This window comes from Megascapheus bottae, chromosome 6, assembly GCF_031878675.1.
Source record: "Megascapheus bottae isolate mThoBot1 chromosome 6, mThoBot2.hap1, whole genome shotgun sequence".
Lineage (NCBI taxonomy): Eukaryota > Metazoa > Chordata > Mammalia > Rodentia > Geomyidae > Megascapheus > Megascapheus bottae.
Window position 1 is genome coordinate 40,823,365 of NC_143514.1, and position 26,069 is coordinate 40,849,433.

At 39.3% G+C, this 26,069-nt stretch overlaps 1 protein-coding gene across 3 annotated transcripts in view; it reads right to left on the bottom strand.

Moving 5' to 3' along the window:
• Positions 1 to 25,810, bottom strand: part of Dnajc6 (DnaJ heat shock protein family (Hsp40) member C6) — a 135,681-nt gene extending 109,871 nt beyond the window's left edge. For 2 of the 3 annotated variants that reach the window (XM_090334678.1, XM_090334679.1), the window contains exon 1: positions 18,207 to 18,408. In XM_090334678.1, coding sequence (XP_090190804.1) covers positions 18,207 to 18,228 — 22 coding nt within the window. In that variant the 5' untranslated portion in view covers positions 18,229 to 18,408. Of the gene's footprint in view, positions 1 to 18,206; positions 18,409 to 25,789 lie in introns of those variants that run through there. The other variant, XM_090334680.1, reaches the window with a different exon arrangement.
• Between the last annotated feature and the right edge of the window lie 259 nt (positions 25,811 to 26,069).

Genomic DNA, 26,069 nt, shown 5'->3' on the forward strand with positions numbered 1-26,069 from the left:
GCCACATTCCCAGCCCCTATCCTGCTCTTTCTGATAGATAGGAAAAGTTCCAGAATATGAAATACTGAATTAGTAACTAGACAGTTAAGTAGGTTGGGTGGGTGTCTCTTCTACTTCTGGCTTTTTCTGTGCGTGTAGTACTGGGGAATCGAACCCAGGACTTTATGCATGCTAGGTGAGCACTCTACCACTAACCTACTCTCCCGGCCCTGATGTATCATGTTTTTTAAAAATCAAAACTATAAGGGAAAACATGCTTCCTTTGTTTCTCTAGAACAGACTTACTTCACTTAGCATAAAAGTTCCCAGGTCTTTCATTCTTTCTAATGGATAATTAAAATTCCATTGTGTATATATACTCCACATTTTCTTGATCCATTCATCTATTGAGGGGCATCTGGGCTGGCTCCATATCGTGGCTTTGGTGAATAGTGCTGCAATAAACATTGTATCTTGGTTTGTAATCTTTTAGATAAATGGCTAGGAATGGAATCGCTGGATCATAGGGTAGTTCTGATGCATGTTTTCTTTTAAATGTTCAAGCTAAATTTAGCTTATAGAATTACAAGTAAATACATTGGGTGCTATGCAAGTGTACACGAATAAGTTAACAGAAATATGGTAGATTCGAAGGAGAACTCAAATAGTGTAATTCCTTAGACAGGCAAAGTCCATCAATATTCAACAAAATAAACACCAGGAAGCATGTACTTGAAAGGGGTGGAGTGGGGTCAAGGAAAAAGGCAGAAACAAATAAAGAGGAGAAGAGAAGGTAGGAATAGGTAGTCAAGAATTCAATGTATATTCTACAAAATTAAGAAGAGTGAGGGTGGGCAGAGGAGAAATAGGTGAGAATGTTGAAAGGGTAGCATTGATCAAGATGCTTTATACTCATAAACTGCTGTGTTAAATAGCTACTCCTTTGTACAACTCCTACAGATAATTAAAAAGAGCAAAACTAAATAAGCACATAATAAATAAACTTTTTTAAATTAAAATAATCCTTTCATCCACTGAACTAAACACAGAAAGATTAACAAAAAATAGAAAGGAAAGGAAGGAAAAGAAAGTAAGAAAATTTGGCCAATTTAGGGGGTTGGGAAATTGTACTGGAATTTAAACTCTGGGCCTTGTGCTTGCTATGTAGGCACTCTAACACTTGAGCCATACCCACAAAACATTTTTGCTCTTCTTGTTTTTCTAATAGAATCTTGCTTTTCCCCTCAGGAATGCCTAGGTGGATCACCTCCTATTTACATGTTCTATGTAGCTGGAATAACAAGTACACACCACTCAAAGTTTTCTCCTGGACAGACTTCAAACGGTGATCCTCTAATCCAAGTGCTAGTAGCTCATGTCTGTAATCAGGGATACTCAGGAGGCTGAGATCTGAGGATCTCAGTTTGCAGTAAGCCCAGACAGAAAAGACCCTGTGAGACTCTTATTTCCAATTAAACCAGTCAAAAACCAGAAGTGGTGCTGTGGCTCAAGGGGTAGAGCACTAGCCTTGAGTTCAAGCCCCACAATGGACAAAAAAATTCTTTAAAGCGAAAAGCAAACAAAAACAAAAACAAAAAAAAAACAACACTTTAATTCTCCAGATCTCAAATACCTGTCTAACTATGATTACAATATGAGTCATTATCTGATTTAAGACTGGCCAATTTATACCATTTTTTAACCCAGGAATTTGAATGACCTCCCTAACTCATAAACATTGCCCTTTCCTTGTTTTCCTCCCTTCTCTGAGCACAACTGAGAATGAAATTTTTTTCTTTCTTTCTTTCCTTCCTTTGTTTCTTTCTTTTTTTGTTTTACTATACTTTTGAACTCAAGGCTTCATGCCCGCTAGACAAGTACTCTACTCGAGCCACATCCCAGCACCGTTCTTCACTTCTCTTTTCCTTTCCTCCTCTCACCTTCCAGCATACCTTGAAGATGTACAAAATGTTTAAATTTTATCCAGCAGCACAAGTATAGGAAAATACACAAAAGGGAATACAAAAGATGTTTTGGGAGTGTTTTATAGGCCAAGGTAAGTAGAGGAAACCTGAAGTCCAAGAAAGCCTTCCAGAAAGTACCATAACTGAAGAAAGGAATTATATGAACAGGGAAAGTAAGAAAGTAAAAGACACAAATAGAAAGAAAAATATGTAGAAAACTTACTATTTATCCTCTGAGGAAGCAAAACAAACCCAGATGACTTACTACCAATTCCCAGTATCAGTGTCTCTGTATATGCATATACAGTGTCATCATGGGGTCCATATGTCAGAAAGCTTGGTCACAGCCAAAGGCTATGAGGAAGAAGTGGAACCTTTGGGATAACAGTCTAGTAGAAGAAGCTAGTACCCTGGCATCCCCTCTTTATTTTTCCTTCCAGTCTACCTTGACATGGACAGGCCTTACCCACTACACACTGTCACCATGATAAATAAATCAAGCTGGTATGACCAAGGCACATAATAAATAAAGCCAAGTAACTGTGGCTGAAACCTTGAAACCCTAAGCCAAAATAAATCTTTCCTCCTTTAAACTGATTTTTGTCAGGTGAGAAAAGCAACACAGTATGTGATGTATGTGTGTGGTATATATATTTACATGTATATTGTGACATTAATATAATCACCATTTTAACATGTCTTAATATTCATTTATTAAATTAAAAAATAACATGTATCTTTTAATAGTTAAATTCTAGATTCCCAGATTAGAAATATATCCTGGATAGGCTGAGTCCCACAAGACTATTGTTTCTTTCTTCTCACCCCACCTCCATCCCATTTAAGACAAGCCCTTGTGAGAACCCTCTCCTTTAGCACTGGTTCCCAGATTTTCCCATCTACCTCATGGCAGCAGGAGTCACAGCTGGGTTCAATTTGTGCACAGTGCCACCACCCCCTCAACTTGGCAAAAGTACTCTAAATTTAAACAGCACAGCACCAAACTAAAAATGGCTTAGAAAGAGGAACAAACATACCTTGTGCTGGGCCCTTGTTATACTTCACAGGCACAAATTTTTCCTTTTTAAAGCCTATGTGATCAAATGATTCTTAGGTGATAAAAAAAAAAAAGAAGGAAAAGAAAAAATCCTCCTAGCCTGCATCAGATAAAAGTGTCTGTTTTCAAATGGCCAGGAGGGTAGAGCAGAGCAGAAAAAGAGGAAAGTGACATGCTGACTCATGCAAGGTACACTTAGATGCTGAGAACATTGCCCGTCTCCAACATTCCTGCATGCTGGAATTTTCCTCCCCATACTTTCTGATCAACAGAGTGAGGCAGAAATAGGAGCCAGAAGCCACAGTATCTGTCCTAGTTATGAGGCATCTCCTGCTCCCACATTGTTTTCTAGTGTATAAAATGAGAATGACTTAACTAGTGGTGCTCAAACTTTTATTTTTCCCTTGGTATTTTTTTTCACATTTCACATTAAAATGTTAGTTCGTTATTTATTTTTATTGCAATGTAGATATATAGAAAAGTGAACAAACCATACATTTAGCTCAATGTGTCTCTACAAACCGACCAAGTATGAAAAGCCATCAGATAGGTCACATAACCACAATACTCCAATCCCAAAGCCCCCTGCTGACACATATTTAGAGTGGGGAACACATCTAGAAAAATCAAACAAAAATGTCAGCTTGTTTTCCTAGGCTGATTTTAATTATTTTTTAAGTTGAGAGACATGCAACAAAATTCACAATTTCAAGAAAAGGTATCAATGTTTGTGAAGTTATGCACCTTCCATCTGGTGAATATAATGTAACCCTTTTATTAATCACAATCAAAAAATTCACAATTTCATCCATCTCTTCATCACTATCTGCTCCATATCACATAAGAATAGCATCCTTTACTATCCTAGCCAAACTCCTAGAACTACCATAATGTGTAGCTGGGAAGAGGAGAGCCAAGCACACAAATTCTCAATGCTGAGATGATTGCATAAATGACTAAAACTGGTTAGAAGGCAAAGACATGGGTAGAAGCATAAAGCTCAAGGTACAACTAACACAGCAGACAACCCTAAAATCTAGGGGAGACGTTGAAAAAACAAATATCTGCTCAGCTACGATATCAGGTTTGGCCCAAGTTTTCATTTAAAAAAATTCACTCAATTGATTATTTGGTTAATTTTAGGATCATACTGAAGTTGAAATTGAGAACTGATAGTTCTGAATCATATAATGACAAAAGTATTAAACATTGGAATGGAAGACCCAGACATTACAAACTAAAAAGTTCTTTTAGCATACATACTCTCCAGAAGGATGACACAAATCTGTAAACATTTCAAAGAAAATGTAGGGCAAGATATGGATAAGCCTTTAATATGCAAGAAAAAGTAACAAGACTCAACCGTATATGTCCTTTGTTATTAACATAAGATGTTATCTTGGAGTTTTTTTTTTACTTACTGCTTTCAGTTTTGTTTTTTTGTTTTTTTTTATAATTTTTTTATTGTAATTAATAAAAAGGTTACATGATATTTGCCAGATAGAAGGTGCATTAATTCACATACATTGATACCCTTTCTCATGTCTTGGTACCCATTACCCTCCCCGCCCCAACTCCCCCCCCAATCCCCCCCTCCTGACTGCTTTCAGTTTTTAAGAAACAAAGTTCACATTTGTAAATTGCATAGGCAGGTCAAGCATGCAGTCATAACAGAATAGATAGCAGTAAACCTACAGTTCTTCTGAGGGCTAGAAAAGCCACATCAACCCCAAAAACATCTGAAAATATTGAAATAAGGGGAAAGCTACTAATTGGCCAAGCTTGAAAAGCCAGATTTTAGAAAGAGGAAAAAAGCCAAATTTTTGAAACTTTTTCCCACTTAAGGCCTTTGCAGATTTTTGGCCTAAGTTAAGGAAAAGAGAAACCAGGAAGAAAACACCTGTCAAGAGATAGAAAAGTCTGAGGAACATTATATGGTCTCATGGGGCTGCAGATAAAAAAAAGTAGAAATCAGGACTGAAAAGCTACATCCTAGAATAACTGAGGGAAGTGAGCCTGATACCAGTTTTTCTCTTATATCACTGACTCACCTGCACAAGACCAGGAGAATAGAGCTGACAAGCAAATCAACATTTTTAGCTTTCAGCAGACTCACTGTACGAGGGAAATAACAATGGGGCCTACCGGAGGAAGAAACTGAGGCTCTCAGGAGGAAACACAAGAAGACCAACGTCTAACCAGCTGCAAAGCAGTATTAATTAGACTGGGTGCCAGTTGCATTGTATACTGTAAGAAGGAAGATGACATCATCCAGAGTCCTCCACACAAAATACGGAACATTTAATTCAAGTCTTCCACTTGTAAAGAACACCAACAAGAAAAACAGAAAAGATAAACAACTCAAAAGTATCCATGCATTGGAATTACTAAATTTGTTTTTCAAAACCACAATGATTTGTTTGTTGAAGAAGAGATGGCAAAACTGGTGTGGTGGCCCATGTTGGCAGTCCCAGTTATTCAGGAGGCAAGAGTACCTCAGTGGAAGACCAAAAAACTTAAGATCATACCTGAAAATCATATAAAACCAAAATGTCTGGGGGTATGATTCAAGTTAGTAAGTGCCAGGCCCTGAGCTTAATCCTTAGTCAAGAGGAAAGGGAAGGGCAAGAGGAAGCAGAAGAAAGGGAGGGGGGGAGGAGAAGAGAGAGAGAGAGGCATGGAGGGGAGGGAAGGAAAAGAGAGAGGAAGAAAGGAAGGAAGAAAGAGACAGACAGATGGACAGACAACTTTATGATGTCTTATTTGACCATCAAGGCTACCACTGAGCAGCTGAGTTCTAGAGATCTGTCCTACTAGCTGGGATTATAGTGGGATGTATCCCACTATGCTTATTAGTGAAATTCCCCTTAAAAAAACAAAGACAAAATTAGTTCATTTCCATTTCACAAAAACTGTGACTATTTTTCTAACAATAGAAGAACTACTAAATATCTTTGAGGTAACAAATAGAAGTTTAGAAAGGAAAAACAATGAATGGAATAAATGTGTTGGATTGGAGTAATGTAGGAGTAATTGGAGTATTGCAGGATTGGAGTAACTGTAGGAATGGAGTAAATATGTGGTAAATATGCAAACTTAAAAAATATATAGAACAAGAGAAGAGGCAGAACTGTTCAAAAAAAAGGATTATACTAATTACCTGAGTTAGGTAACTAACTGCAACCTCTCTATACATATGCAAGAAAAAGTAACAAGATGTATTAATAATACATTTTACATTTTATATGTATTTTACAAAGCAATAGTTTCAATCTCTCATAGGAACTGAAATACACATACAAAAATTAATTATAAAAATAAAAGGCAGATATGTTTCTATGACATACAAACCCCTAGCCGAATTTTGATTAAGTTCTAAATACTAAGTCCCAGTGATTGTAAATAGAGATTCCCTTCTTGAACATTCGTTTGTTAACCTGTCATTTAAAATATGATGAAAAATCAACATTAATAAAGGAAAAAATTAAAGAATAAAAAATATCAGAAAAAATAAAAAATAATAAAAGGCAGATGGCCAGGCAGTTTTGCTTAGTGATAGAGTGCTTGCCTAGCAGGCACAAAGACTCAGGTTCAATTCCCAGGTACCATACATAGAAAAAGCCGGAAGTGGTGCTGTGGCTCAAGTGATAGAGCTCTAGCCTTGAGAAAGCCCAAGGGAAGTGCTCAGGCTCTGAGTACAAGCCCCAAGGACTGACAAAAATAAAAATAAAAAAAGGCAGAGCCAGGTGCTTATGGCTCACATCTACAATCTTAGTTACCCACAAGACTGAGATCTGAGGATCACAGTTCAATGCCAGCCCAGAGAAGAAAGTCTGTGAGACTCTTCTTCATTTAGCTACAAAAAAAAAAAAACAGAAGTGTTCAGGCCAGAGTTCAAGCCCTATGACTGACAGAAATAAATAAAATAAAAATAAATGGCAGCTCAATTTAACCAAGAATGTAAAGGACCTTTATGATGAAAACTTTAAAAACCTGAAAAAGGAAATTAAAATGGACCTGAGGAGGTGGAAAAACTTCCCATGCTCCTGGATTGGAAGAATTAACATCATGAAAATGACAATCTTGCCAAGGGCTATCTACAAATTCAACGCAATACCCATCAATATCCCAATGTCACTCTTTAAGGAAATAGAAGAGGCAATCCAAAATTTCACATGGAATAATAAAAGACCCTGTATAACAACAAAAAAAAAAACTTAACAGAAAGAACAGCACTGGAGGAATATCAATACCAAACTTTAGACTCTATTACAAGCTATTTTAATCAAAACAGCTAAGTGCTGGTACAAAACAGGCCTGAGGACCAATGGAATAGAACTGATGACCTAGAAATCAACCCGCAGACCTATGGCCACCTAATCTTTGACAAGGGAGACAAAAACAACAGAATGGGAGAAAGACAGCCTCTTCAACAGGTGGTGCTGGCAGAACTGGTTAAGCACCTGCAGAAAACTAAAGTTGGATCATTCTTTGAGTTTTTCTTTTTGCCAGTCCTGGACTTGAACTCAGGGCCTGAGCACTGTCCTTGTGTTTTCTCAAGGCTAGAGCTCTACCACTTGAGCCACAGCACACTTGCAGTTTTTTTCTATGCATCTGGTACTGAGGACTCCATCCTGGGTCTTCATGCATGCTAAGCAAGCACTCTACCACTAGGCCAAACTCCCAGCCCCTAAAGTTGGATCCTTCTATGTCACCCTGCACCAGAATTAATTCCAAATGGATCAAAGACCTTGAGCTAAAAGCAGATACCCTGAAAACTTCACTAGAAGGAACAGGACATACACTAGATCTCCTTGGCACAGGTTGAAACATTCTTAATAAAGACCCAGAAACATACAAATTAAAGAAAGTTAGGACAAATGGGACTGCATTAAATTGCAGAGTTTCTGTATTGCAAAGGGCATAGCTAGCAAGTTAAACAGAAAGCCCACAGAGAATATCTTCAATAGCCATATAACAGACAAGGGCCTCATATCTAAAATATACCTACAGCTAAAAAATTGACTCTCTCAAAAACAAATCCTCAAAGAAACAACCAAACCATTAAAAGGTAGGCTAAAGACTTAAAGAGAGCTTTCTCTGAAGAGGAAATAAGAATGGCCTATAGACATATGAAGAAATGCTCGACATCTCTGGCCATAAAAGAAATGTAAATCAAAACAACTTTGAGATTCCACCTCATTCCAGTTAGAATGGCCATTATCAAGAAATCTAATAACAGCAGATACTAACAGGGATGTGGCCAGGAAGGATGGCTACTACACTGTTGGTGGAAATGTAAACTGGTTCAACAACTATGGAAAACAGCATGGTGATTCCTCAAAAGACTAAGCATAGAGCTCCCCTATGACCCAGCAATTCCACTACTTGACATTTACCCAAATGTCCAGAAACAAGACATACTAAATCCACTAGCACAACAATGCTCATTGCAGCATTATTTACCATAGTGAAGATATGGAATCAACCCAGATGCCCCTCAGTAGATGATTGGATCAACAAAATGTGGTACTTATACACAATGAAATTCTATGCTGCCATCAGAAAGAATGACATCACCCCATTTGTAAGGAAATGGAAAGACTTGGAAAAAATCATATAAAATGAAGTAAGCCAGACCCAAAGGAACTTAGGGTCAATGGTTTCCCTCATTTATAGTAATCATCTAGGACTCTCCTAGTACAGGATTACAATGGCTCACAACCTAGGTACATAAGGTCACATAGGATGAGACTAAATGAAAGGAACTCTAAAATATGGAAACAAGAGCTTTATCTTGTGTGATTGTTGTTCTTAATGTACTATGTTATTTCTCTTCTCTTTTGTTACCCTTGTGGTTAATCTCATATTGTTATTGGACCTGACCTTGTTACCTGGTATATTGTATATATGTTTATTTGAAATAGGGAAGGAAAGAGGGGGGGAAAAGATTATTGGGAAGGGTGGGGGAAGGGAAATGGGGACAAAAACATGAGGAGTAGCAATGTGTGAGAAGTAATGCACCTACTACCTGACGAATATAACTGTAACCCCTCTATACATTATCCTGACAATGAAAAAGATAAATAAATAAATGGCAGAAAGTGAGATGGAAGAGGAAATACAATAAATGGAGTTAATATTCAAACATTGGCTGAAATATAATGAAGTAAAAACATCAGGGTAATCACATACACACACACAGATGCATGTAGCTTGTGTATACATGCACATACACACATATACATACATATACAAAATCTGTGTACATATACAATATCTGACCATATTCAGGACATCAAAGCATCATGTCTCAAAAAAATCTTGGAGATAAAATCATCCAAAATATGTTCTCCTCACTTTGAAAGCAAGCTGAAGCAGATAAAGAAAGTCTCTTCCATTGCTTAGAAACTAGGATGTACTTTCCTCTATGACATTCTGAGTCAAATAAAATCTAGCACAATTGGAATTATAAATTATTTTAAACTAAGTGACAAAAATTATGACCTAATATAGGATGCATCAAATGCTCTTTTCAAAGGAAAACTTATACCCTTAAATGAAAATAGTTTTAAAAGGGGTATCATTGCTCAAGGTAAATTGTATTCATGATCTGCCCTCTTAAATGGCAACTCCTTTGTAAAACTACTTAAACAAAAACCATTAAAAAAGAAAATGATTCTGGTAATAAAAAATTATGTGTCTAAATCTCAAGATACTAAAGAAAATTCCAAAATTATAGCCAAAGTATATAAAAAGAAATAATAAAAGATAAATCAGAAACTGGTAAATTATAAAGTAAATGTATAATACAGAAAACCATGGAGTTAAAGATTTCAAAACTTGCTAAACTTAATAAGACCGTAGGGGTAATACATCAAAATAAGTGAGAATTCACAAAATAAGAAATAGAAATATCAGAAAACATGAGAAAGGGTATCAACGTATATGAAGTAATGCACCTTCTATCTGGTGAATATAATGTAACCTTTCTATTAATTACAACTAAAAATATTTGAAAAAAGAAATATCAGGATCAGAAATGAAAATAGGGACAAGATCTCAGAACCTACAGACATTTGAAAATTCCAAAAATGCACGAATTCCTAGAAAACATAAGTTTGAATGATTGTATACCTAAGTACAAAGACTGGAAAGGAACAAAAAAAATACTGCCAATATTTGCAGAAAATCAATTGTCTACATAATAAACCCCTAATTTAAAAACTATTAAAATAAATCATCCAATTTACCAAGATCATTGAAATAAAGTCAACATATAAAAATAAATTATAAGCTGGATATGGTAGTATAAACCTCTTCTCCCAGCATTCCAAAGTAGAGGCAGGAAATTCACAAGGCCAGATGTGGTGAATTGCATTTTGTTCTGAGCTAGAGGGAAAAAAAGCAAAAGAAAGAAGGAAGGAAGGGAGGGAAGAAGGAACGGAAGAAAGAGAGAGGCAGACAGACAGTCAGACAAGGGGGTGGGGGGGAGTAAATTTCTATTTCCCCAGGAACAGTTCCAAACTGAAATTTTAAAGTGCCAGTTCCAGTAGCACAAAAAAAAAAAATTGATGAGTGACATTGCTTTTTGTAGCAGAATTACCTATATGTCCTAGAATCTGTGGTATTTAATGAGAGTAGTTCATGATCAGCTTAATCCTATTGTTAAGGATTGTGGAAATCTTTCTTTATAGGGGCCAGAAATACGGAATTGAATATATAATACCCAAAAGCTTTAATGTCGTTTCCATCACTTTTAAAATAGGAAGGGAGTCAAAATCAAGTCATTTTGCTACTCAGTTTAATCTCAAATGTATATAAGTACAAAAATACATAAATATGCAAGCAACATACATGCATTTATAAACAATACAAATGCATATAATACATGAATACAAAATTAAAAATAGGTTAAATGAAATAATAAATTTGGTGCAAAATATGAACAGAAAAGTATTTAATATTTTGAGAAAATTCAAACATGAAATAACCTGCCTAACACAAAATATTAGACAAATAAATATACGTATATTGTATTTCAACTGCAATGTAGAGGAGAGATAAAATAAGGTATTTATAATAAAATAACATGTATTTCAATATGGAATTGCTTAGGCCAAATCACATTAAAAGACAGTATATGCTCAGCTATGTTCATCTCTGCACTATTCACAATAGCCAAGCGATGGAAACGACCCAGATGCCCTACTGCAGATGAATTGATACAGAAAATGTGGTATATACATATACAATGGCATTCTACATAGCCAACAGACAAGATAAAATAATGGCATTCACGGGGAGGAGGATGAATCTAGAGTGAATTATATTGAGGGAGATAAGTCAAGACCAAAGGAACAAAAGGCGCATGGTATCCTTAATATGTGGCTATTAGATCCAGACAGTACAAGAGCGATGACTCAATATCTGCGTATACTTGTTTGTTAAACACATCATTTGAAGTATGATGTAAAAATCAATGCTAATTCTTTAATAAAAAAAATAGATCTGGAGATGTAACTCATGTGGTAGAGAGCTTGCCTATTAAGCATGAGATCCAGAATTCAAACCTCACTACTAAATAAAGAAGTTAATAGTTCCAAAAAAAAAAAAAGACACAGTATAGCAGTCTCATACTCATACATGTATGCACACTGAATGAGCAGGGGCACTGGTCCCCAAACATAAGCAGTATGGTTTTGAGTGAGTGATTTTTCTAAAAAAGAATTATGTACAGTATTCTTTAGACTTGCCACAGCAGTTTTTTAATCTTGGAAATTTATATGTGTGTAGACACACACACATATATATACGCATATATATGCATAACCAAAACATGTTCTAAGCTCAAAAAAGTGTAGGTTTTTGTCTATCTCCTAAGCAAAAGACCTGAGAGTTGCAAAGGACACAAGCTAACTAGTTAATCAATGAAAAGTAGAGGAAATTGCAGGACTTCTAGCATCTCTACCCATTTCAGCTCAAAAACATGATACAGCCTCTGAATCATGGGACAATTTTAAAACATATTTGCCATATCTCTGGTGCCATGGCACCAGGAGGCTGTACCATTCCTACTGAAGATCACTGGTGTAGACAAATCTCTAATCTCACCTTTACCACATAATGATCGTGAAACTGAGAAATTCCAGTCATTTGCACATCACCTTCTCTAAGGTACCATTTCCCAAGCCCCACCATTCAAAGTAGCAATGACAAAACTCCTCAACAGAATTTGTATTTTCTCTAAAACTATCAAAATGTCATGGTCAAGGGAAAAAATTACATTTGTATTCTCTTATTTTTATTTTATTTCCAATTACAGGGTAACAAATGGACACGATATGTATTTTTCTTTTTTTGCCAGTCCTGGGGACTCAACTCGAGACCTGTGCACTGTCCTTGGGCTTTTCTCAAGGCTAGCACTCTACCACTGGAGCCACAGCACCATTTCCGGCTTTTCTATATATGCGGTACTGAGGAATCAAACAGGGTCGTTGTGCATGCTAGGCAAGCACTCTATCACTAGGCCAAACTACCAGCCCCACACAATATGTATTTTTAAGTAGACCCCAAAAGTTTGGATATAACCTATATTCTAATGATCATATTCTGTAACTTTCAGTGAAAAGATCTTTCAGTATGTACTTTCATATACAGCACTCAAGTCCTAGTTTTACCACATTAAAATGTTAGACATACCCCTCATTTGCTCACAAAATCTCATGTTTGTTATTCTGAAGTCATAGCAAACATAGAAAAGAAATGAAACCTTGGGAAGAATAAAAATATTTTCTCTGACCTTATATTTTTAAATGCTCAAAATTTTCAAAGATTTTGTGAAATACACAAAGAACTTATTGAAAGGAAATTTGGAGCTGAATTTATATAACTAAAATGTCATTTTCCAAACAACATAATTTAGAAAATTAGTCAAAAGCAATCATTATTCTAAGGTGTACATTTTCCTTTTTATAGAAGGCAATCTCACCTAATACTGAATGCTATTGGCAATTCTATTTTAAAACTCTACAAATTTTACAAGACTAGTCTTTTTCAGCCCTTGCTTAACATGGAAATGGTTTTAGAGGTAAAAAGACCTACCTGGTTTTGAATCTTGACTGTCACTTTCTATGTATGGATGAACAAAAATTCTGTTTATGTAAAATGCCTTTTAGGGTGGTAGCAATGTGAGTTATCTCATAGACAGGCTTTTTACATGCTAGTTGTTAATTAAATTAGCTATTACAGTCACGAATATCTCACTAACTCCTAATTTCACTTCTGTTGTTTCATAAATAATATTTTTGGGCTTGCAAACCATTTTGAAATACACTGGGCATGTATTATTACAATGTCTTTAGTGTTTAATAACTTTACTGGGCTGTCCTAAGATGTAATTTAAAAAAAGAGAGAGAGGAAAGAAAGGAAGACATTAATTAAACCACAATTCAACATTTACTGAACACTAGTCATGTGCCAGTAGATTATAAATACTCAAGTTCTGCTACCAACATCCTGCTCGGTTATTGGTCCTGTCAACTTCATTTAATTTGCCTGATTCTCTTTTCAGTCTTTATAAGAATTGACATCTAAACAATTCATATATTTTTCTGCGGTCTTTTTCAGCATAAGGACTCGAAATTATAATGTATTTATTTCATATTCAGGTCACCAGCTGGTACTTTGGTACCCACAAATAGCTCTCATGGTCTGGTGGCCATTCCAAGACCACCTCCTCAGTACACACACACACACACACAGTGCCTTATGTCACACACTCAGCTGTCTGTCAACACTCATCTTCTAGCCCTGAAGGGATTCTTCTATTTTACAAAAGAGGCTTGAAATACTGAAGAACATCAGAAGTACATTAATCCATAACTGATTTGCGATTGTAAATTCTGCAAACCTAAAGAAAACTGCCTCCCTCTAACATATACTCTAGACAGATAGCTAGATATACACATAAGCTATAATATTGTATTTCACAGACTCTTTGAAAATAAAATTCACAATCTATTATTTCAGTATTGAGCTTTGACTAGGGCTCTTAGTTAACAGGTCTGGTATCAGAACGTCAACTTCATTAAAGATATAAGCATATGGGGCCAGGAGTTTGGCCTACTGGTAGAGTGCTTGCCTAGCATGCACAAAGACCTGGATTAGATCCTCGGTACCACATACATAGAAAAAAGCTGGAAGTGGTGCTGTGGCTCGAGTGGTAGAGCTCTAGCCTTGAGAAAGTCCAAGGACAGTGCTCAGGCCCTGAGCTCAAGCCCAGGACTGGCAAAAAAAAAAAAAAAAAAAGATATATGCATAACTCGGGAAATAAGAGCAAGATCTGACAAATGATGTTTCATCAAATTAATCTTGGCACAGAAAAGAATAAATTAACAGAGTGAAGCCACAGACTAAAGAAAGAATGGGAGAAATATTTGCTAGCTATGCATTTGATGGAGAATTAATATAAAGAGAGCTCAAAAAACTATAACCAAAAGAACAGTTAATGAGAAAACACTGAACAATAAATAGACAATAAATACGTTGTAAATGTCCAACATCTGTGGTAATCATGGAATTGAAAACAAAAGGACATTGAGATTCCATCTCACCACAATCATGATAGCTGTTGCCAAGAAAGCAATCAATCAATACCCATGGCTCATGACTGTAATCCTCACAACTCAAGGGGCTGAGGATCACAATTCAAAGCCCAGATGGGAAAAGTCCAAGAGACTCTTAACGTCAATTAACCACAAAAAGCCAGAAGCAGACCTTGGCTCAAGTGGTAGAGCACTAGCCTTCATCAAAACAAACAAACAAACAAAACAAAACACTCAAGAACAGCACTCAGACCCAAGTTCAAGCCCCAGCTACAGCAAAAGAAAATGAGAAAGAAGGGGCGGGGAGTTTGGCCTAGTGGTACAGTGCTTGCTCTGCATGCGCAAAGACTGGGGTTTGATTCCTCAGTATTACATATACAGAAAAGCCAGAAGTGGTGCTGTGGCTCCAGTGGTAGGGTGCTATCCTTGAGGAAAGCCCAAGAACAATGCTCAGGCCCTGAGTTCAAGCCAAAAAAAAAAAAAAAAAAGAAAGAAAGAAAAGAAAAGAAAAAGAAAATAAGAAAGAACAACCAATGACAAATGCTGGTGAGGATGAGGGAAAGCAGGAACCCTTATACAATATTGAGGAGAATATAAATTAGTGCACCCATCATGGAAATCACTATGGAGTGTCCCATGTCTCAAGTGTCACGACACATCTGGAATGCAACTATGTAAGAAGTGGAGCTAGGGAAGATCTTGGTCTCTGATCTGCCCTAGGCAGAAGTGCAAGACCCTACCTGAAAAAATAAACTAATGCACAAAGGGCTGGAGGTGCATAATTCAAAGGGTAGAGGACTTGCTAGCATAAGGCCTTGAGTTAAACCTTTAGTATTTTCAGAAACACAAAATAAAACAATCATACAGCTCTACCACTTCTGAGTCTATCCAAAGGAATCAAAGGTATCACACATATTATTGTGAGACTATTCATAAGGTATAAAATCAGTCTAGGTTCTCTGAGTGAATAAAGCAAACATATAAATACACACTGGAGCTTTATTCGGTCATGAAAGAGAACCAAATTATGGCATTTGCAAGAAAATGGATAAAGCTGGAGTGTATCATATTAAAGGAATTAACCCAGATTCAGAAAGACAAAATCATACGTGGACTGTAGACTAAAAAGAAAGGTCATGAAAGTACAAGGGGGATTATTTGGGAAAAGGAAGATGATCCATAGGAAAGGAGGAGGTAGAGAGATAAATGAACATGATCAAGGTATATTAAGTGTATATATGAGTGTGATTAAGGGAACCCATTATTCTACACAATTAATATATGCTACATAAAAAATACAGCCTTCTGGTGTACATATATAAACACAAATGGATACAATAGAAGTTTCAAGAAACAAGTTACTCTTACCATGTGCAATGGTTTCTGACGTTTTCTAGTCTGTTCTATCTGAAATATTACTTAAGGCTCACCAAGTTGTATTCCCATCTTCCACAATCTGAAAAACAAGATTGTAATCTACCATCCCTCCAACTTCAGAGATAAAGAAACTAAGAGACACAGACATAATAATAGGCCTTGTCACAGGTCACCAATGGTGGTGGCTGAACAACCCAGGACCTGATTCTCCTGAGCCCCAGCCCACGGCTTTTTCCAGTACAAAGTGAAACAAAAATTTTTAAATGTCAGTACTTCATAAAAAGGGCTGGGGACCTGCACATTATAGCACGCTGATTTGCTCTAAGAAAGGCAGCATTTCCATTCTGAACATTACTGACCATTGATCTCGGCCTATGCTTCCAATTCAGGCAGCTTTAATGTTTTCTAAATCATGTCCCTGGCCTAGCATGACTTGGCAAATAAGCAAATTCTTCTCTTTCCATTAACCCTTCCTCCAAACACTCCAACAACACCAGAGAAGCCAATCTTCTCAGAATGGATTCTAAATTCTTGGATTACAAACTCAGAGGTGGTATTTGTCCATGACACACTGAAAAGGAGTAAACAGGTCCTCTTTGCATCTATCCTTGCTTTCACCCCCACTAAGGCTGCTTAATTAAAATTTAAACATCAAAACCACAGAGACGAATACATGGATGTGAATGATGCACATGTTAAATTCTCCCAGCATTTTCAAAGCTTCAATGATAGAAATAGGATTGCTTAAATTAAAAAAAGAAAGAAAGAAAGAAAAGAAAAAGAAATGGGACTGCTTAAGAGCGTTCACTATAGTTTGAGAGATTAAACGCCAGTTCCCCAGTGCATCAGATCGAGTGCAGGTTACTCCCCCATCCCTTCTTTTCCTTCTATATAGCTCATCGATATATAAATACATGACCCATCACGACATAGAAATCTTGGAACAAGCCAGATTGTAGCCGGCGCTGACTTCCTAGGGACCGAAGGCCAAACCCTTCTGTCCAACACGCAGAAAGGTTAAGGCCCTGTGTGGTTGGTGCCCATCACCCAGACAACCTAACCAGAGCCGGGGAGAGTTGGGGCACACAGTGCGTGCCTGCGTGCGTGCGTGCGCTTGTGTGCCAGCTGTCCTGGGCACGCTCGCCAGGCTTCGCCTGCATTCCCTCCATCGCCCAAGTCCAAGGGCAAAGAGCTGGAGCTTCCTTAAAGCAGACCTCGGCGCTTAGAGAGGGTGCGGCAGGGAACCCTAAAATTAGCTCTCAGCAAAGCAGGGGCCCAGCACCAACTCGAGGAGATGGCGGCCAGCAGCGCTGTCCCCTGCGCGCCACCCCTCTGCACCCTAGCTCTTCCCCACCCCGCAAATCACCAGTACAGAAGCATGCTCGGGGGGGGTGCGGGGGGGAGACTGGACTCAGGGCTACTTGTGGCCCTTTAAGACGCCCCCAGGGGTCCAATGCTCACCCCCTCCACACACACACACAACATTTAAAACCCCAGAATCCTCTCGAATCCTTGTTATCGGGACTTAAAATTTGGTTGGCTCATTTTCATTGAACCCTTTCCCTTCCGGAGTTTTCATTTAAATAGAATTTCCTCCTGGCTCACCTCTCCCACAGAACTAGTGGTAGTGGGTGGGTTTTATCCCCTTTTTGAGGGGGAGGGATAGGGAACGGGGAGGAGACTTTGCATTTGAATATCCCTTTGCAAGATAAACAGTTCTGAAGGTCAGCGTTCCCTCCCCATTGAACAGTTCTGAAAAAGATTAAGGTTCATTAAGAGACTCGCAGCCAGCCTTTCTCTGGAGGAGCCACGCTGTGGAACACACAAGTTGTTTCAGAGACTCCAATAATGCACTGGAAACCTATATTTTAATGATAAATTACTGTCATCACCACCCTTCTCTCCCCCCAAATAAAATGATCAAAATCCTGAAAGCTGTTAGAAGGAAACCTGTGTAATGGAAACAGGTTTCTCAGCCAAGATTAATAAAAGAATATATAAATATTGTTATTTAGTACTACAAAACATGGAAAATTAGATGACACAATATTTGAAACCGTAAGCCAGTCATTTTTCAAAAGATATTATATAACTAGAATTTTTGAATAATATATATGGTCATTTTAAATCAGCCATTAATGCAAATGAAACAAGTCCATGGTCCTTAGGACGACATTCCATCCCTGGCATCTTCGAGCCTCCTCTTTGCAGTCAGCCCCTTACCTTTATTTTCAGAATCTTTCATTCTCTGCTTCTTCCCTTTGCTGCAAATGAGCAGGAAAAGTCCAGTGGATTCTGTAACCCTGACTTCTGATTTGTCATTCACTGACAGTCAGGGGCGAAGTCCCTCAAGAGAGGAGCACTCAGGCTCTGGTAATGGCATGCAACTCGGTGTGCGGGGTTATAATTTTGCTTATGCTAGAGCGGAAAGGATGGGGATGAAGGAAGACGTAAACACAACTTCCAAAACATGGCGTGGACTCGGATCTGGAGCTTAGGCTTGCGTTTCTTCCCTTTGGGTAAGGAACAGACTGTATAGCGCCCCCTTGCCTCTGCAGAAATTTGGTTCAAGTGAAAAGAAGAATCTCTGTACTGTGTGCTTTCGGTGTCAGACTTGTTTTCAAATGATAACCCCAATTTTGCAAGAGATTCACAGTCTCGTGCTTCATTTCCTTGAGTCATTGCTTTAATCAACAAAGCTTTGTTTTATCTCTGTGGCCAGGCAGTATGCTAAGAACTGCAAATACCATATATAGGACCAGCTCCTGGTACTCAAGCAACTCACATCCCTTACAATAGAAAGGTATTCAGTGAAATACAATGACCTATATCTGCTGCATGGACACAGGTTACTGAACTCACTTCACCCAGGTGTAAGTTGACACTTGAGAGGCTTTAATGATTGATTGTTAAGTCAGAGAGTGACTCAGCCAGGAATTGGTCTGAGAAAGCCAGACCAACAGACCCTTCTATTTGTAGAGTAAAGCAGCTTCAAGCAAACCTTTGAATCATTCCAGTCATGTTTATTTTATATTATTACATAGCTCCTTCAGCCATTCATTCAACTAGTGGTTATTTGTACAAAGCACTGTTCACTTGTGAGGATTTCAGAATACAAAAATTAAGACCAAGTTCCTGCTCCTGTGCTATTACATCCCAGTGGAAGAAGTCACACAAGCAATTGAAAAATACGAGTATAATTTAAAAAAAAAAGGACAGTAAATGCTGAGAAGAAAAATGAAACATGACAATGAAATAAAACAGATGGCATTTTAGATAGAGTGGCCATTTAAATGGGTGACATCTAAGTGGGACAGGGTCAGCACAGTCTTGCAAAAATCTTCACTTAGAACTTGTTTCTTAACAACCCTCTCTGCTCCATGTATACTCACTCATGACTAGAGTCCATTCTCCATTATATCCATTGAAAAACTGATAATCACAAAGATTCACTGTCCTAGTCCAGGACCTAAGTAAATAGGAAGAAATAACAGCAACAAATATATCTACGTGTAACTCTCGAAAATATCCTGAGCCAGGAGCAGAGAAAAGAGAGTTGAAGGGCCTATCTCTACCATGTATTAGCTGAGTGGTATAGGACATCAGCTTCTCAACTGTGAAATGGAGCTAATCAGACCTGCCCAGGCTGTTCGGAAGATCAAAAGGGGAAAGAGATGTGATGTTTGTAAACGGAATGCTCTATAAATGTAAGGTGTAATTTCCAGCAGCCTAAGCACATTGCAGAGAACTAATTGCCAGCATTTACCTGTTTGTTGCTCTAACCAGGAGTCACATATGGCCACTAGAGGTCCCTCACTTGATTTCTAGATGTTAAAGCATAACAATTCCCTTAAAATTTGGACATATTTTTAAAAGTACTTGGTAGTGATTTCCATTTCTCATTTACTTTCCTTTAACACCTTACAACCAGTGAGGAACACAGGCTGCTTGGATCTCAAATGTCTCCCAAAGGCCCATGAGTTAATGGCTTAGTCCCTCCAGAGAGGCCATTTTGTTAGTGTTGGAAAGCTGAATAACACACATGCATTCATTTCAACTCTTACTAACTATACTAAACAAGCCACTGGCTTATTGATCACATCAAAGAAATGCACATCTCTATCCCTAAGGTCTAAGTCAAGGACAGCCAAAAGGTAACCAGTAGGAACTCTTTGGGGGCTGAGAAAATAGTGGATTCATGCACCCTTCCTTCAATAATATTTATTATGCTACGTACTGCTCTAAATGCTCTTCATAATGATAATAATGCCCTGAAAAACAAAACATTTCTTTGTCCTCAGGAACATGTGGCCTCCAGCCAAAAGTTTTCCAACACTTAGTAACCTGGGCAAAGAAATGCCAAGGCCAGGGTTTCAGTCATTAGGGCAAGGGCTATGCAGCAGAAGAAACTGGATACCAGTTATGGGCTCTGCCATTGACTGGTCTATAGAGTAAACTAGAACAAGACTGTACCCCTTTGCAAGTCTCCATTTTCAACCTGTAATATGTAGATCCTGATAGTACTTATCTACAAACCTTGGTTTCCTCATGAAATACGGAAGATAATAACTAGTTTGTAGGGTTGTTGTGACAGTTACATATCAAAAAGACTATAGGGGCTAGGAGTTGGCCTAGTGGTAGAGTGCTTGCCTAGTACAGTGCTTGTCTAGCATGCAGGAAGACCTGGGTTCGAGTCCTCAGTACCATATACATAGATAAACTGGAAGTGGTGCTGTGACTCAAGCGGCAGAGCTCTAGCCTTGAGGACTGGCAAAAATAAAAAATAAAAAAAGACTACAAAGCCTTTGGCATACTGGAATAGCCAGCCCCACTTGAGACTATTTTAATCAAGGAGATATAGGGGGTGGAAAAATTAAGGCTAAAAACTGTAAGTAAACAGGAAATAAATGGAAAGCATAGTCATTTCTAGGGAAACTGAATTTTTACCTAACACTGCTCTTTTGTGTATGTGTGTACTGATCCTGGGACTTGAACGCAGGATCTGGGTGCTGTCCCTGAGATTTTTTGGTCATGGATAGTGTTCTACTGCTTCATTCATATTTTACTTCCAGCTCTTTGGCAATTGGAGATAAGAGTCTCATAGACTTTCTTTCCGAAGCTGGCTTTGAATCAAAATCCTCAGATCTTAGCCTCCTGAGTAGCTAAAAGACAGGCATGAGCCACCAGTGCTTGGCTTTCTAACACTGCATTTTAATGAAAAGTTTAAGTATATAAAAATTGAAAGAAGTATAAAGTGAGTCCCATACCGGTGTATATTCTATGTCAATCTCTTTATTTGTCCTTAATTGGTTTCTTCCCTTGCCCACACTTCTCATATTTTTCTGTAATGGTATCTCTCATATTGTTCTCTAAACTGATCTCTGGAATCCTGGAATCAAATGATTCTTTCACCTCATCCTCCCGTGTACTAAATAAAAAGTGGAGGTAACCAGACACTGTTGGCTCATGCCTGTAATCCTAGCTATTCAGAAGGCTGAGATCTAAGGATTGAAGTTCAAAGCCAACCTGGACAAGAAAGTCCATGTGAGTCTTATCTCCAATCACAGAAAAAGCTGGCAGTGGTGCTTGGCTCAAGTGGTAGAGCAGTAGCCTTGAGCAAAAAAAGAGCTCAAGAACAGTGTCCTACCCCAGAGTTCAAGCCCAGGACCAGCAAAAAAATTAAGCTATTAAATAGTAGAAAGAAAAGGCCAAACATAAGCACAGAATCCTGAGTTCAAGCCCCAGTACCAGCATAAATCTGCAAATAAAATAGAGCCTTATTTCCCTCTTGACACACATTTAAGCTTTGACCCCTGATTACTTGGCCCCTGCAAGCAAGGTCAGGTAAACTCTCAGAAGGCTTATCCTACAAAACTCAAGGCCATGCTTCATTGAGAGACAAAGGCAGATTCAAGCCTTGGAGCATTCCACAATGAGGCAGACCCCAAGCTTCAAATACACTGGTACCAAAGACCATTATAAACAACCATTAACAAGGAATGATGCTCTGTTTCAATAACTGGATTTAGAGAACATTTCCAGGCAGGTTCCACTGACTGTGAAGTCCCCCACAGCTCTGTCTTGTTAGATGCCACTTCTAAGTCACAAGATTGGTGAGTCATGCCTAGCAAGTGAGTCCAGCTTGCAAGGAAAACCAGAGAGAATTTTCAGGAACAACTCAGGAGGCAAAAACAGCTGAAGGTAATAGGCATCTGATTTGTTACAGCGAAACAAAAATGAACGATGTTCTTAAAAAAAAATAGACTGCTGTGGGCTGGGAGTTTGGCCTAGTGGTTAAAGTGCTTGACTAACATGCATGAAGACCCGGGTTCGATTCCTCAGTACCACATACGTAGAAAAAAGCCAGAAATGGTGCTGAGGCTCAAGTGGTAGAGCTCTATCCTTGAGAAAGTCCAAGGACAGTGCTCAGGCCCTGAGCTCAAGCCCAGGACTGGCAAAAAAAAAAAAAAAAAGACTGCTGTAATATTGAGGGTTAAACTTACAAGCAGCCTTTTTTTTTTTTTAACCTTGGGAGAAAAAAAAAGACTTGGACAAATAAAAAGTTTTTATATTCCTTAGGAAATTTGAGGGGCCTTTATTCCTTGATTAGTGGGTAGGTAAGCAGCAAGACACAGAAGGTACTCTGCAGTGATACACATTGACTGATTCCAATTACGTGGAATTGGAATTGCCTTAATCATTTACTCCCCAAACCAAAAAGGTAGCATGGGGTAATGGGAAACAGCTTCCAGCCCATCACTACATTGGGCCTTCCTTGTCCTGACAAGTCTCTATCTGACTCACTCAGACCACCCAAATTAGCCATAAAAGAGACAAGAATAAGAAAGAAACATCACTGATGGGGAAATATTGGAGGTAAAGTTGTATAATCAGGTGCCCACTACAGAAAGGGATCACGTGGCCATCAGGAAAGCAGAATAAGTTCGCATGGTGCCAAGTTACCAGGCCAGATGAGGAAAATTTACCTGTGGAATATCTACTAATCCCCAGCCTCCTACTAAAGGAAAGATGCCACCTGCAGAAGACTTTGTGGTTGGCACAGAATATATAGCTGCCCAGAAGCTAAGATCCTTTACTGTGCTCATTGAACTTTTCCAGACCCATATCTAACCATATTTGATGAGTGATTTCCTGTAGAAGATCTGGACTAATGACCCATAAAAGTACCAGGAACTTGTTTAAGCATCACAGCAAAATGACAGGACAGAAATGATCTTCCCTATTTTGGATGTATAATTCAGTTTGGGAAAGATTAACTACCCTGGCAAGATCACATAATTGTATAATTGTGTAACATGTACTACTAGAACACTGAACCATAGCCAGATTACCATCAAAGCACATAACTCTAGATGCCCAAAGTACATCACGAGACATTCAGGCCACCCTTTAACAACTCACATAAAAGTGGGATGTGAAAGCTAGGCGTGGTGGCTCACGCCTGTATTCCTAACTAGTCAGGAGGCTACGATCTGAGGATTAAGACTCAAAGCCAGCCTGGGGCACAAAAGGATCTGAGACTCTTATCTCTAGAAAATGGGAAGTGAGGCTTGGCTCAAGGTTAGGGTGGTAGCCTTGAGCTGAAGAGCTCAGGGAAAGCACCTGGGCTGAGTTCAAGCCCCATGACCCACAAAAAAAGAAAGAAATAAAGAAAGAAAGAAAGAAAGAAAGAAAGAAAGAAAGAAAGAAAGAAAGAAAGAAAGGAAGGAAGAAAGGAAGAAAGAAAGAAAGAAAGAAAGAAAGAAAGAAAGAAAGAAAGAAAGAAAGGAAGAAAGAAAGGAAGAAAGAAAGGAAGAAAGAAAGGAAGAAAGAAAAAGAAAGAAAGGAAGGAAGGAAGGAAGGAAGGAAGGAAGGAAGGAAGGAAGGAAGAGAAAGGAATAATAAGTAGAGATGTAAAAAGAAACCAAGATCCCAGCTAAGAATGAGCTCTGCTGAGTGAACTCCAGGACAGAAAGAAGCAAACATCAGTGGATGCTGTGCATGCAGTACCAACCTGGTTTTAAAATTGTAAAACTAGAATCTGTATTGTAACTTGACTTACTACAGTGGCAATATCCATTTATTTTCTTTTATAAACATTCACAGGATATCTGGCACCACACCGTGCATGCAATTGTCACTCAAGAGAATTCCTGTTGTGATCATCAATCTCATTCAAGCAAAAGAAAGAAGTGATTAGACTTCAGACTTACTAGGTTTCAGCAACAGTTCTTGAAGACAGTAGAAATTTTTATTTTTGGCACATGGATTAAAAGCAACAACACATACTTTGAAAGCCACCAAGATGACAATGACAAATTGTAGAATCTTCCTGGTTTCTAATGTATACTTGAAAGGTAAAACAGACATCATTGTCAAATTTATTTTTTATAACACTCACTCTGTACCAGTGCCTTAATAACTAGTTCTTTTAATTCATTAATTATGTATTCCTCAAGACACAGCCAGACCCAGTGGCCTGGCCCTGGTGCAGTCTAGCTTCTGCCCTGATTCATTCAAGTCAGCCATTTTAGAAATCAAGACCTGTCAGACTCTCAGAGGAAGAGAGGAGAGACAAGACAGACACATGTAGGTATCTGCAAATGACCAAATCCTGCACTTCATTAGAATGTAGTGAACATGCCCATGTAATTTATAATATCAAATCAACAGTGATAAATACAAATGCCCCACAGGTAAGTACTAAGGGAGTGGTTACAGGTGGCAGGAATGCCAGAAAGACCTCAGGGAGGAGCTGGCATCTGTACTAGTTTTAGCAAATAGGTAGGAAATGGACAGACTGGGATGAGGGCACAGCCATTGCTGACAGAGGCTACACATCCTCCTTTAGCAGCTTCCTAGATGACTTAGATACCATCCCTACTCCACCTCCTGACCCCAGCCAGCCACAATCCCCTGCCCCGCCCCACTACCACCACCACTTTCTCCTAGCTCTGCTTAGGAGAACCAGTCCACCTGTTTTCCCCTTGAGCAGGAAGCTCTCCCCAGCTGCATGCTGGAGGGGCTCAGGCAGTCTTTCTCCTTCTTTCTTCTTCTCCCTTCTCACTTATTTTTCGTTTTCTTTTTATTTTGTTAACTTTTTCTTTCTTTCTCCATTTCTACATGCAATTAAACAGGTTACTTAATAAAAGTCAAGTCTTGCTACTTGGTATTGCCTTCGAGAGGCCTTCCAGCACTCCTCTAAAGAGAGATGGGTCTCTTTCAGGACTGTGATGTCCCCCTCCCTAGATGAAGCTCTCTGGCTCAGGGGCCTTACCCACCTAGCTCCCTTCAGGCCTTGTCAGGAAGAGGGGCCCCGTACAAATTACGAAATGAATGAATGAACGAATAAATGGGAGTAAGTGGGTGAATGGATGGGTTTGAGTTCTGGCCTGGTGAGGGGCAGGGCGGGTGGGGCGGGTGAGGCATGGGAGAGAGTTTCTGGTGGTTAGAGCTTAGCAACGCCCCGGAGTCTCCACAAACAGGTTGCAAAGGTAGGGTGGGTGGTGATTTGACTAATTTCACCAAAGGCGTTGCCTGGCAGGCCCATGCTATGGCAGCCAGGAAGGGCTTGCGAACCCAAGTGAGCCTGCCGCCTTGTCCCGGTATCACCCCGGATTCCCCACGGTGCAGAGCCAGACAGATGGAGGTGGGGAGGGGGAGGACGTAGCGAGGTGTCCCCGTGTTCCCAGAGAAGCTCCAGGACGCGCTTGGGCTTGGGGCGAGGGCTCAGCAGGCATCCAAGCCGCACTGCTGGTCCTCCACGAGGACACCCCCGGCGCCCGGCCTGCCGCGCCCACACTCACCCTGCGCCGCCGGGCGAGCCGAGCGCGTCCTCCACGGCCGCCGCGTGGCCTTCCAGAGCCGCAGCGAGGACAACAGCCTCTGGCTCCTCTCGGCCCCTTTCTCGGTGGCGCCCATCGGTGCGCTCGCGCCCCTCCCTCACCACCGCCCCAGCCGCCCGCGACGCCGCGCGTCTGCCTGGCAGGTGACCCGGTGACCGCCCGGGAGAAGACGCGGCCACCGGGGGCGGAGCCTGCGGCGGGGGAAACCCGACCCCGGGGAGGTGGCCCGGCCCCGCAGGGG